Raw genomic sequence first — 14,487 nt, 5'->3', positions numbered from 1 at the left:
TCTTGTGGTGTATCCAGTCCACGGCCCGCCCTGTCAGTTTAAGGCAGGTCAAAATTTAGATTTAAACTACAGTCACCACTGCACCCTATGGTTTCTCCTTTCTCGGCTTGTTTCGGTCAAATGACTGGATATGGCAGTTAGGGGAGGAGCTATATAGCAGCTCTGCTGTGGGTTTCCTCTTGCAACTTCCTGTTGGGAATGAGAATATCCCACAAGTAATGGATGATCCGTGGACTGGATACACCACAAGAGAAATAAATTTATCAGGTAAGCATAAATTGTGTTTTTCCTTTCTTTCCAGGCATTGACCTGATTGCTACATTTTTTGGATGCCTTTATGCTGGTTGCATCCCCATCACTGTGCGCCCACCTCATCCGCAGAATCTTGCCACAACCCTGCCGACAGTCAAGATGATTGTAGAGGTGCTACTCTTTATTATAGAAAATGGTTTCTGGTATTTCTTTCTGTTCTCTTTTTTTATTGTTAATTTGTTTCTTTATTTTTGTAGAAATGCTTCTATAAAATGCATCCATGCTTATTTAAATTTTGACCTTTCTATTCATTTAATAAACAAAATATTCTGCACAATGATCTTGTATGATAGTTTTTTTGTATGGTCTGTTCTGATATGTGAGGATATATGAAACTGCTGTCATTATGTAAGGGTTCATAATGCCGGTTTCAGTTTGTTGCTGTCTCTCATAGTATGTTTTCTTCATTGGTCTGTCCTACATTGCTTTTTATGTATGCATGATATTTATGGGTTGTAGTGCTGCCTGACATAGTGTAGTATTTTTATTAGTGTCTCTTTTATTTGCAGGTCAGTAAATCTTCCTGTATACTCACCACACAATCAATAATGCGTTTGCTCAAATCAAAGGAAGCTGCTGCAGCTGTGGACATTAAGGCCTGGCCCACTATTCTTGACACAGGTAAGAAACAAAAGTGACCCCATCCATAGATAACTGGGACCTATAGTAGAAAAAATATTTTAAACCTACACATCAGGTTATACTTGCATGCATCACAACATCGAGTCACTGTCGCAGATTTTTTGTGATATTTTATCTTGGCTCACCCTTGTAGCACTTACCAGTGAAGACTAACCCTCAAAAGAGAGCTAAAAGTCAAAATTAAACTTTTATGTTTCAACAATGTTTGTAACAATATAATACATTGTTGCAAACACTGCTGCCATATAGTGTTTGAGTCACATGTACACTCCTTATCCTACCTAGGTATGCTTAATACCAACAGAGCTAAGTAAGTTTGATAAGAGAATTAAATTAGAGAGTATTTTTAAAATTGTCCTTTTTAAGTAGGGGCTGATCAGAAAACTCTCAAAGCCTGAGAGCCCATCTTTCGGGCTTTTTTTTATTGCCACCCCCATCTTTTTAATATTGTCTTTTAGACAGAATATGCACAGATCGTTAACCTAAAGTTATTGCTGCCTTTACCCCAGAATTGGGAACGTTTCTGTTTTACCTGCTAGACACCTTTCAATCACTTCCAGTATCTTTACTATTAGTTTGCTGTTTCACCAAGGTTTAATTTAGTGCCAGTGACGTCACTTATGAGATTCTCTCTCAATTACAGTGACAATCAAATGCAGATTTTCTGTGATTCTCTGTATATAATAATGAGGCATCTCTTTTGCAGCTCTTGTATTACATTTGTGTTTGGCATAATTATGAACCATGTTCATCCTCACCCAGTGAAGTAATATTTGGAGGTTAAGCTGTGATACAAAAGTTGTCCCATCTACAAAACAGCAAATTTTATTTGATTAATTAATGTATTTGGATATTATTAGGCCGTGAGAGATTTGCTATATCACTAAACCACTGAATAAAACTTAAAACATTTAATTATTGCCAAACCTTTTTGAGAACGCGTACACAAATAGGATTCAGCAACACATTCTGTGGGGGAGATTTAATAAGCAGTGGATTCTGCTTACTCTGCCCGAAGTTTCCGGCTCGCCGGAAACCTAAGTTAAGAAGCAGTGGTCATATGATTGCTGCTCCTTAACTTGTTTGCCACCTTTTAGGTGATTGACACCCCCAGCTAGCGGCCGATTGGCAGGCCGTGCAGGGGTGTCATTGCACAAGCGTTTCACAAGAAATGCTTGTGCAATGTTAAATGCCGACAGCAGACTACAGCGCATCATGTCCACTCGACATTTAATAAATTGACCCCCAAGTTATAATTGTTTAATGTATACAGGCATCCTCAAACATTTCCTGGCAGGCATACAGTCTTTTTTTGGATTTGACTGCAAATATAGCTTGTTTCTTTCTTTAATGGCTTATGCTACAATAGACCAGTTAAAAGCATAATGATAAAACTATGACAAAGCAGCAATAGTGGCAAGTCTACCCTTACTAGCAACAGATGTCCCTGGTTCCCTCTTCTAGTGTGCAAACCATTTAATTTTCCTCTTCATCCAGACTTTCTACTTCACGGCACACTCTTTCATCCATATATACAAGTTTCACAGCTGAGCAAGAGCTCTTGGAAAGTTGTAGGCCAAACCAGTGCATGCAAGCCCATAAAGTGCTCCACTGTGTTTAGCATGTATTTTCCCCTGCATTTATGCTGCTACATGATGTACCCAATAGATTCATTAACAAATAACATGTTCTTGAATATTTCATGAAGGTTTTATACAAGGTCTAAGCTCTAGTACCTTGAAAGTTCAAGATTTTGTTTTTCTTATCTAACTCTGGAATTAATTGGCCTTAGAAGCTATTGATTTAACCATTTATCCAAGCACTAGCCATATTTGACTTAAAGGGACAGTCTAGTATAAATTTTCATTATTCAGATAGGACTTTTAATTTTAATCAACTCTCCAATTTACTTTTATCATCAAATTTGCTTTTTTCTCTTGGTATTCTTAGTTTAAACTAAACATAGGTAGGCTCATATGCTAATTTCTAAGCCTTTGAGGGCTGCCTCTTATCACAGGTTTTTTAAATATCTTTTCAACACAAAGAGACAGAAAGTACACGTGGGCCATATAGATAACACTGTGTTCAGGCACAGGGGATTATTTAAGATCTAGCACAAAACAATGCTAAATTTAAGACAATAGATAATAACAAGTCACAGTCATGTGATCAGGGGGCTGAAAGAAGGTTCCTAGATACAAGGTAATCACAGAGGTAAAAAGTATATTAATATAACTGTGTTGCTTATGCAAAACTGGGGAATGGCTAATAAAGGGATTATCTATCTTTTAAAACAATAACAATTCTATGGTAGACTGTCCCTTTAAATGTAAATCCTTTGAATTTCCATGAGCTTTAATTCTAGTTGTTCAAGCTTTAATTATAGCCACCCTTACAAGAATCATATACTATTTTGAATATTACCATAGGTAACTGAATTATATACTCTATCTTTGTTTTTTTGAGTTTATTAATTTTATTGTTTTTTGAAAAAACAACAAAATAATACTGTTTAAATTATACAAAAACAGAATATACTCCAATCTTCCTTAGAGACCAAGTAATTATTCCAGTCTTGGCTATGGTGTTTTCTGAATTTTATGTTTCACTACAGTATTTATTTATTTTTCAAATTTTTTACTTGATAGCAAGTAAAACGGAAACAAGTTGTTTACAACTTGGGGAGATAAAACATTCTACTTCTAAACTTCTAAGAAATGTGTAAAAAGTGCATTGTGGAATTATTGTAAACGTTTAAAACTTTACAAGTTGGCTGTTTTCCTCAAATGAGGCCAATTTATGAAGAAAAACTTAATTCATAATTGAATTACATACAAATAACTTTTTCTGAATTTCAACTTCATTCATGATATATTCCTTATTTCTTTATTTTGCCCACCCTTAGATATTTACTGTTTTTTAAAATTGTTTTACCACTAAATAAAAAATCCACATGAGAAGGCAGGAGGAGTCTTGTGCCTACCTGAAGCATAAACTTTGAATTTCTGTGCAGTTCTTACTTAAAGGGACCATCTTTGTTGCTGAGTGCTACAAACGGACATTAGCCAGAATAAGGACATTTTGGTAATTATGATTTAATGTGTGGCTTTTGTTGTCCCAGATTTTTTTTACATAGTTTTCTCTCTGTTTATACAGAGGATATGCCCAAGAAAAGGTTGGCACATGTGTTCAGGCCTTCCTCCCCAGATACCCTTGCATATTTGGACTTCAGTGTGTCTACCACAGGAATATTAGCAGGAGTGAAGGTATGTGAATAGATTGACCTTCATAAAGGGGCATAATAATCGAGTGTTAAAGCACTTGAGTGATACAGCATAGTTGTAAAAAGTTGACTAGAAAATATCACCTGAACATCTCTATGTAAAAAAGGAAGATATTTTACCTACAGATTTCCTCAGTAGCCACATCCCATTGTAAAGGGTCTTTAAACAGGCAATCAGAATGCTGATCCCAGGACTTGCAAGGGAGCGTGCATCTGGGATGTGCAGGCACAGTCATGTTATTTCCGTACTCAGTTTAAGGAAGTTTACGATAAAATCCCGCAAGATTTCAGTAAAATTTAATGACATCACAGTAAAGCAACGCATGACCTCAGCACTGCTGATTGGCTATTGTTTTTTTTGTTTTTTTAACTTTCAGCTGGACAGTAGCTGAAGGATAACTGTTCACAGAGCACTTACTATTGTGAGTTGAAGAAATTTTGAGGTAAAATATCTTCCTCTATCCTTCCTAAGATAGGGAGAGTCCACGGCTTCATTCCTTACTGTTGGGAAATACAACAGCTGGCCACCAGGAGGAGGCAAAGACACCCCAGCCAAAGGCTTAAATATCCTTCCCACTTCCTCATTACCCCAGTCATTCTTTGCCTTTCTTCTTCACGTTAGGAGGTGGCAGAGAAGTATCAGAAGATTCGGAGAGTCCTGAAAAAGGGTATCTGCCCTTTGAGATAGGATTGGAGTTTTAAGTAGTCATGTCAACCTCTCAGTGAGAGTATTGATGAAAGTTAGATGCAGGGAAAGTTTTTCTGCGAAACCATCCAGACTGCTGCTAACAGCTCTTAAGCAATCAGTGTTGACGAGTTTCACTGCCTGCTTTCTCTCACTCAAGTCCATGTCAGAAGTGCTGCTATAAGACTGTCACACTTGAGAGGCTGTGTTCTGTTCCACAGCATGGATCCTGGAGCCAAGATCGTTTCAATTTTTACACATAAAACGCTATAACAGGGTCACAGTGTGGCTCCTTTATGCCTTGATAGGATCCAGGGTTAATGTCCTCTGAAGGGGTTTTATTGAACAGTTGGGGTTAATTAATCAGTATATTAATTATTTACATGCTGCTTTGTGTGATTTTTTTCCTGGGATGATAGTATGTGTGTTTTTGGCTGGAAAAAACAGTTTTCACTTTTGTTTTTGAAAGTGTTGCACAGCTCCTATTGCTTGCTGTACTTGTAATAACAGGGGAAGTACTGTCTTGCACTCTATGGTCTTTTCCTCCATTCCGGCTGAGACTTGAACCTGAGGAGAGCATTTCCTCTGTTAACTGTCTGGGTCTAGGAGGTGGTGAGTGCCCCAGCCATTGGGAGTATAAAGGTGGTTTTCTATAATAAAAACTTTTTTTTGGGTCCTCCTGTGGGTATAACCTGAGCTATGGAGGACTTTGACATGTTAGAAGGTACTCCTTCTGTACTACCGGTTTATATTGTGAGGAGGCCGTGGTTTTCCCGCCCACTCAATTATGTTCCACATGCCTTAACACCTTAACACCGTTATAAAGTCTAAGAAGGGAGACAAGCCTGCTAAGGCTCATATTCCCTCTGAGCTGTCTACCTCTCAGGACTCGGCCTCCTGTGAGATTACTACCCTTGCTACATTATCCACTCCACATGCAGTTCCCCATAGCACATCTAATCCTCCATCCGGAGGGGGCCTTCTTCCTGCGGACTTTGCGCGCAGTTACAAACGGCGGTGTCTGCGGCTCTCAGTACATTACCTTGCTCTAACAAACCCAAGAGAAAGGTTAAACATAGCTCTCCTGACCCGGAGTCATCTAAATATTTATCGGATTTAGCTATTATGTCCTAGCTTCAGAGGTTTAACTTTCTGGGTCGGAGTCCTTAGCGTCTAAGCCTCCTGCTGCGGAGGAAACGTCCTTTAGATTTAAAATCTCTCGAATCTGTCTACCAGACCAGAAAAGAGGGATACCTTTCTAGGGTGCGTTCAGGATCTATCCTACTTAGGAGTTGTTGTCCCGGTGCCTATCGAAGAAAGAGGTTTGGAGTTTTATTCAAACCTTTTCATGGTCCCAAAGAAGGAGGGAACTTTCCGCCAAATTCTGGACCTAAAGTGCTTAAACAAATTTCTCAGTGTCCCTTCTTTCAAGATGGAGACGATAAGGTCCATCCTTCCTTTAATTCAGGAAGGCCAGTTTATGACCACTATAGATCTGAAGGACGCTTACCTTCATGTTCCAATCCACAGGGAACACTTTCAGTTCCTGAGGTTTTCATTCTTAAACCAGCACTTCCAGTTCATTTCCTTTCTGTTTGGCCTAGCTACTGCTCCAAGAATCTTTACGAATGTTCTGGGGGCTCCTCTAGCCATTGCCAGAACTCAAGGTATTGCAGTAGCCCCATACTTGGACGATATTCTGGTGCAAGCACCTTTCGTCTTGCGAAAGAATTCTCGAGGCCCTTCTCAGTCTTCTTCAATCACATGAATCGAAGATAAATTTGGAAAAGAGTTCTCTTATCCCAAGTACCAGGGTGGAATTCCTGGGTACTATAATAGACTCCATATCCATGAGGATATTTCTAACAGACCAGAGACCTTGCAAGCTAACTTCGGCATGTCTTACCCTCCGGACCTCCTTGAGTCCTTCTGTGGCTTAGTGTATGGAGGTGATTGGTCTCATGGTGTCCTGCATTGACATCATTCCTTTTGCCAGATTCTGTTTTAGACCTTTACAACTGTGCACGCTGAGGCAGTGGAATGGGGATCATTCAGATCTGTCTCAACAGATTGTGTTAGACAGCTGGTCGAGGGAATCGCTCTCTTGGTGGCTCTGTCCTGATCATCTGTCCCCAGGGACATGCTTTTTAAGACCATCCTGGGAGATTGTGACTACTGACGCAAGCCTATCTTGATGGGGAGCTGTTTGGGCTGCCAGGAAGGCACAGGGGTTGTGGACTCAGGAGGAGTCCTCCCTCCCGATCAATATTTTGGAACTATGGGCAATCTTCAAGGTCTTGAAGGCTTGGCCACTTCTGGGTTTGTCTTAGTTTATCAGGTTCCAATCAGACAATATAACCTTGGTGGCTTACATCAACCATCACAGGGGAACGAGAAGTTCCTTAAAGATGAAAGAGGTATCTCAGATTCTGGAGTGGGCGGAGGCCCACAGCTGTTCGCTGTCAGCGATCCACATTCCGGGTGTGGAGAACTGAGATGCGAATTTTCTCAGCAGGCAATCCTTCCATCCAGGAGAATGGTCTCTCCATCCCGAGGTATTTGCAGAGATATGCAGCAAGTGGGGGTCGCCGGAGATAGATCTCATGGCGTCCCGTCTCAATACCAAGCTACCCAGGAATGGGTCGAGGTCGAGGGATCCCCAAGCAGATCTAATAGATGCACTAGCAGTCCCCTGGAGGTTTAAACTCATATATCTTTTTCTTAAATTACCGCTTCTTCCTCGAGTGGTGGCTCGCATCAGGCAGGAGCGGGTATCAGTATTCCTGATTTCCCCATTGTGGCCGCGAAGGATGTGGTTTGCCGGATCTAGTGGGGATGTCCTCATGTCCTCCGTGGAAGTTACCTTGTCGCAGAGACCTGCTGATACAAGGTCCATTTGTTCATCAAAATCTAAATTCTCTGAGGCTAACTGCGTGGCGATTGAATGCTTAGACTTAGCCAAGAGAGGTTTATCGGAGAGTGTCATTGATACTCTTATTCAAGCTCATAAACCAGTTACTCGGCGTATCTACCACAAGGTGTGGAGGACCTACTTATTCTGGTGAGAAGAGCGTGGTTTTTCCTGGCACAGAGTTAAGGTTGCCTTATCTTTTCTCCAGGATGGGCTGGAGAAGGGCCTTTCTGCTAGTTCCCTGAGGGGATAGGTTTCGGCCCTGTCGGTTTTATTGCACAAGAGACTGGCTGAGCTTCCAGACGTGCAGTCCTTTTGTTAAGGCTCTGATTAGGATCAGACCTGTGTTTAGATCTGGGGCTCCTCCTTAGAGCCTAAACCATGTTCTTCGGGTTTTGCAACAGGTTCCGTTTGAGCCTCTGCATTCCATTGACATTAAATTGTTATCTTGGAAGGTTCTCTTTTTTTATTTTAAATAGTTTTATTGAGGACAAAAAGCATACATCATACATGAAATAGACATTGTACAAGATATTCACATCATATCTAAAAAAGGATTGTGTAGATTGGGTTATAGTCCTCATTTTTCTTTCTTCCCCTTATAACAATGTATTAGGTCCCTCTTGGACCAATTGTGATAATCTTATCTGAATCAAGGGGTTGTTATAGAACTACAAAGAAAACTTAATAAAAGAAAAATAATAATAAAAGAAAACTGCATCCAACAAAAGGTTGTTGTTGATTGTTAGATGCTGATGCCAAACTAAGCACACTGAAAACACACAACACTTCAAAAAGTGCAATTATTAACAAGGAAACAACTGTTACATCTTATGAGTCTCTTATTATAGGAAAAGTGCTTGGTATCTGTACATGTGGTATTCTAGAAGAATTATGATTGATGACGAAAGTAAGATAGTAAACTAAACAATTATATAAACTATCATATAAGCTCAGTCTAAGCATACATTTTTGTATTCTATATTGATAAGACATGTAGGAATGAAGTTGAGTTATTAAAAAATATGCATGTATGTGCTTTTTTCTATGTTTGAAATAAAGTGCATCATGTATATATTTATTTTTATTTATTTTTTGTCCTCCTTCAGCCCCGGCCGCAGACCGCCAGGACAGGACAACAATAATATATTGGCTCTATATCTGGGGTTAATGGTTCAAAGATCACGATATCCCATACTCTGGGAATACTATATTAGTAGTCTCCCTGGGGACCCCCCACCAACCCCTAAAAGAGACATTGGTTTATAAAGGACATCATGTCAGTAAATGTTCTGTAAGTGGAGCATGGTGTACCTCTATGAGCTATGTGAATTCTTATGGTTTTATCATGTGAAGATGCAAAATCAGTCATCTGCATGCGTATATTAGGTTTATAACACAGGTGGCAGGGGTGCCTTTTTATGAACAAATCCCTTATAACAAATAACACAAAGAATACATATAATGTATAACTATAATACTCGTGGAATTGATGAATGCTAATCATGTCCATGGAATAGATTACTCAGATTCCCGTTGATCAGCGAGCTTGGTATATTATTTAAGGTGGTGTGCTGAAGGGACCTACACCCCAGATTTTTGCCTGTTTAACGGGTGCAGCACTGAGGCCCAGATGGGGATCGCCTTGTATAGAGTATTCGAACAAGCTTGACTGTGCTAAATTCTTTAAAGATGTATAATCCATTAACTCTTTGAGGAAAGTTAAATCCTCTAAGTATTAGCTAGAGATCAGATGTGGAAAGTTACCTTTCGTTACGCTGACATCAGTGAAGCCAGGTCCTGTTGACTTTTGCAATGATCTGGGAGTTCCCTTCATGGTTTAGATGTCGGCATAACCCGTCCCACCGCAAAGGCCCCTGTAAAGCTGAGGTTTGTTTCACGGATGATGGGCTGTAGGTAGGAACATATTTTTCCCCAGGGTTGGCATGTCTCTTCAAAGAACAAGGTAGCTAGATAGAAGGGGAGGAAACGCTCTCCATGTTTTCAACTACAAGTTGTGATTTTTGAGTTGCGGGTGTTGGGACTTTCTGAAGTATAGACTTTTGTTGGTTATTAGATATTGTGGAGCCCAGTGTGGTTGTTTTATCCCTTATCTTAGGACTTGTATCTGGGTTTCCGGCGACAGATGTCTGTATTTTGGGTGTAGTATTGCGTCTTGTTAGGAAATCAAATGGTGCTCTCTCAAGTAGATTTAGCAGACGTGTTTCCAAGATTTCCAAGCGGAGTGATTCGAGACACAAGATCTGGTTTCCCCTCGGCAGCCATGTTTAACATGATACAGTATGTGCTATATAAGTAGTCTCATTGCTCTTCTTTGCTGTTTGTTGGAGATGTTCTGTGTCTCTTAAAGTTATTTTTGTGGATTCAGTATTGGAGTGCAGTTGTGCCCAGTTTTGGCTAGAACCCTTGTGTTACCGAGGGGGGTAGCGCTAACTCTTGAGAGGATAACGGCTCACTCCACTAGAGCAGTGGCTTCCTCTTGGGCCTTTTAGAACAAGGCCTCTATGGATCAGATTTGTAAGGCGGCTAAACTGGTCCTTTTTACATACTTTTTCAAAATTTTACAAGTTTGATGTTTTTGCTTTGGCTGAAGCAGCTTTCGGGAGAAAAGTTTTGCAGGCTATGGTGTCCTCAGAATAGGGTCTGCCTCTTCCTTTTTGTTCCCTCCTGTTATTCATTCAGTGTCCTCTGGAGCTTGGGTATAGTTTTCCCAACAGTAAGGAATAAAGCTGTGGACTCTCCCTATCTTAGAAAGGAAAACATAATTTATGCTTACCAGATAAATGCCTTTCCTTCCGGATAGGGAGAGTCCACGGCCCCGCCCGTTTTTTTCTTGTCCATGGGCGGTCCCCTATTATTTATTTTATTCTTCTGGCACCATTTATACCCTAATGTTTCTCCTACTTTTCCTTGTTCCCTCGGCAGAATGAATGGGGTAATGAGAAAGTGGGAGGGAAATTTAAGCCTTTGGCTGGGGTGTCTTTGCCTCCTCCTGGTGGCCAGGTGTTGTATTTCCCAACACTAAGAAATAAAGCAGTGGACTCTCCCTATCCGGAAGGAAAGGAATTTATCTGGTAAGCATAAAATATGTTTTTACATAGAGATGTTCAGGTGATATTTTCTTGTCAGCTTTTTACAGTTATACTGCATCACTTTCAAAGGATTCAGCATATAAGTATTTTGTCCATTTAACGAAGAGGGATCAGTGGTTCCATCTTAGTTTTAACCAAGAGGAAGCAAGACAGAGAATACCATTTTCCTCTACATGTGTTCGTCCATAACTCATTCTCTTTAATAGACTGGGCATAGACATTTATCTTCTCTTATTACCTTGACTACACGTCTACTTTACATTATTTTTAATTTCCTTTGCAGCAGGGGCGGATCCAGAGCCCAATATCGGGAGGGGCAATGTGGCAGATTATCTTGTTGCAAAGTGATCTATCATTTTTGCTATATTCACACTCCAATGTCCTCCAGCATTACTTATAACATGTATTGTATTAAGTAGTGAAAATATGGTGGATGCTATACATAGTGCCCTGGGAAAACCAACTCATAGTAATATGGTCAAGTGCAAGGTATACATGGATAGTAATGAGTGCTATATGTGGACAATAATGTGGGCAAGCATAGCCTGTTAATTTGCTTATGCTACAGGAAATCTAATCAATGCCCTTTAAAAACCTCAATGCACAATATTTGCCTGGTTGCAAAATAAAAAATAATCTTATACAGGAATGTCTCCCACTATTAAAAAAGAAAGCCTTTACTCACAGTACTCGGTATAATTGTAATAGATTTATTGACTTATTTTAGCAATAAGTGTGAATTGAGATGTTTAATGTCACTCTGTATGCCTTTTAGCAACAATACAGTTTATTTTAAATAGTTAATAGATTTAACGTGGCAGAAAAAAAAAGTATGGAACGTAGCTGCAGGACTGGAATCCCTGGATGCACTTCAGCAGCTACAGGCAGCAGCCAGCAACACCAACTTCTCAGGACAGAGGTTGCTTTAGCGTTAGAGAGGCCTTAGGCAGAGCTTAAAATGAGGCCCCTCTTATGTTTTGATCCATTAAATATCTACATTCATTGTACACCTGGTTGTGCAGAAGACATTGCCCTTTTATCTTCATTCATATTAGAATTCATGTTTGGAAATTTCACAGAAAGAAGACAGAGTGGAGAGAGAAAAAAAAGGGGGGGAGACAGAGAGGAAAAAGAGGGAAATAGAGTCATGGGAAAGTGAGAAGGGAGAGACAGAAAAAATAGAGCATGGAGAGAGAGAGATAGAGGGGGAAGAGGGATAGAGATAGTGGCAAACGAGTCTGAAAGAAGAAAGGAGGCAAACAAAGCTGAGAGGGGAGAGAAAAGAACAAATAGATATATACAGTGTGTGTGTCTTTATATATATATATATATATATATATATATATATATAACATAATTTATGCTTACCTGATAAATTCCTTTCTTCTGTTGTGTGATCAGTCCACGGGTCATCATTACTTCTGGGATATAACTCCTCCCCAACAGGAAATGCAAGAGGATTCACCCAGCAGAGCTGCATATAGCTCCTCCCCTCTACGTCACTCCCAGTCATTCGACCAAGAATCAACGAGAAAGGAGAAACCAAGGGTGAAGTGGTGACTGGAGTATAATTTAAAAAATATTTACCTGCCTTAAAAAACAGGGCGGGCCGTGGACTGATCACACAACAGAAGAAAGGAATTTATCAGGTAAGCATAAATTATGTTTTCTTCTGTTATGTGTGATCAGTCCACGGGTCATCATTACTTCTGGGATACCAATACCAAAGCAAAAGTACACGGATGACGGGAGGGATAGGCAGGCTCATTATACAGAAGGAACCACTGCCTGAAGAACCTTTCTCCCAAAAATAGCCTCCGAAGAAGCAAAAGTGTCAAATTTGTAAAATTTGGAAAAAGTATGAAGCGAAGACCAAGTTGCAGCCTTGCAAATCTGTTCAACAGAGGCCTCATTCTTAAAGGCCCAAGTGGAAGCCACAGCTCTAGTAGAATGAGCTGTAATTCTTTCAGGAGGCTGCTGTCCAGCAGTCTCATAGGCTAAACGAATTATGCTACGAAGCCAGAAGGAGAGAGAGGTAGCCGAAGCCTTATGACCTCTCCTCTGACCAGAGTACACGACAAACAGGGAAGACGTTTGTCGAAAATCCTTAGTTGCCTGCAAGTAGAACTTGAGGGCACGAACTACATCCAGATTGTGTAGAAGACGTTCCTTCTTTGAAGAAGGATTCGGGCACAGGGAAGGAACCACGATCTCTTGATTGATGTTCCTGATAGTGACTACCTTAGGTAAGAACCCAGGTTTAGTACGCAGAACTACCTTATCTGAATGAAAAATCAAATAAGGAGAATCACAATGTAAAGCTGATAACTCAGAGACTCTCCGAGCCGAAGAAATAGCCATTAAAAATAACACTTTCCAAGATAACAACTTTATATCAATGGAATGAAGGGGTTCAAACGGAACTCCTTGTAGAACGTTAAGAACAAGGTTTAAACTCCATGGCGGAGCAACAGTTTTAAACACAGGCTTGATTCTAGCTAAAGCCTGACAAAAGGCCTGGACGTCTGGATTTTCTGACAGACGCCTGTGCAACAAGATGGACAGAGCTGAGATCTGTCCCTTTAATGAACTAGCCGATAAACCCTTTTCTAAACCTTCTTGTAGAAAGGACAATATCCTAGGAATCCTAACCTTACTCCAGGAGTAACCTTTGGATTCGCACCAGTATAGGTATTTACGCCATATCTTATGGTAAATCCTTCTGGTAACAGGCTTCCTAGCCTGTATCAGGGTATCAATAACCGACTCAGAAAAACCACGTTTTGATGAAATCAAGCGTTCAATTTCCAAGCAGTCAGCTTCAGAGAAGTTAGATTTTGATGTTTGAATGGACCCTGTATCAGAAGGTCCTGTCTTAGAGGTAGAGACCAAGGCGGACAGGATGACATGTCCACTAGATCTGCATACCAAGTCCTGCGTGGCCATGCAGGCGCTATTAGAACCACTGATGCTCTCTCCTGTTTGATTTTGGCAATCAATCGAGGAAGCAGCGGGAAGGGTGGAAACACATAAGCCATCCCGAAGTTCCAAGGTGCTGTCAAAGCATCTATCAGAACCGCTCCCGGATCCCTGGATCTGGACCCGTAGCGAGGAAGTTTGGCGTTCTGGCGAGACGCCATGAGATCTATCTCTGGTTTGCCCCAACGTCGAAGTATTTGGGCAAAGACCTCCGGATGAAGTTCCCACTCCCCCGGATGAAAAGTCTGGCGACTCAAGAAATCCGCCTCCCAGTTCTCCACTCCCGGGATGTGGATTGCTGACAGGTGGCAAGAGTGAGACTCTGCCCAGCGAATTATCTTTGATACTTCCATCATTGCTAGGGAGCTTCTTGTCCCTCCTTGATGGTTGATGTAAGCTACAGTCGTGATGTTGTCCGACTGAAACCTGATGAACCCCCGAGTTTTTAACTGGGGCCAAGCCAGAAGGGCATTGAGAACTGCTCTCAATTCCAGAATGTTTATTGGTAGGAGACTTTCCTCCTGATTCCATTGTCCCTGAGCCTTCAGAGAATTCCAGACAG

General features: G+C 40.7%; 1 protein-coding gene across 1 annotated transcript in view; it reads left to right on the top strand.

Moving 5' to 3' along the window:
• DIP2A (disco interacting protein 2 homolog A) overlaps positions 1–14,487 on the top strand; it is a 311,461-nt gene that overhangs the window by 190,870 nt on the left and 106,104 nt on the right. Inside the window, exons 27-29 of the mRNA XM_053698887.1 lie at positions 302–423; positions 822–933; positions 4,111–4,220. Coding sequence (XP_053554862.1) covers positions 302–423; positions 822–933; positions 4,111–4,220 — 344 coding nt within the window. The remainder of the gene's footprint in view (positions 1–301; positions 424–821; positions 934–4,110; positions 4,221–14,487) is intronic.

The sequence above is a fragment of the Bombina bombina genome, chromosome 1, assembly GCF_027579735.1.
Source record: "Bombina bombina isolate aBomBom1 chromosome 1, aBomBom1.pri, whole genome shotgun sequence".
Classification (NCBI taxonomy): Eukaryota; Metazoa; Chordata; class Amphibia; order Anura; family Bombinatoridae; genus Bombina; species Bombina bombina.
The sequence above is the reverse complement of the archived record's forward strand: the minus strand, read 5'-3'. Positions and strand labels throughout refer to the sequence as shown.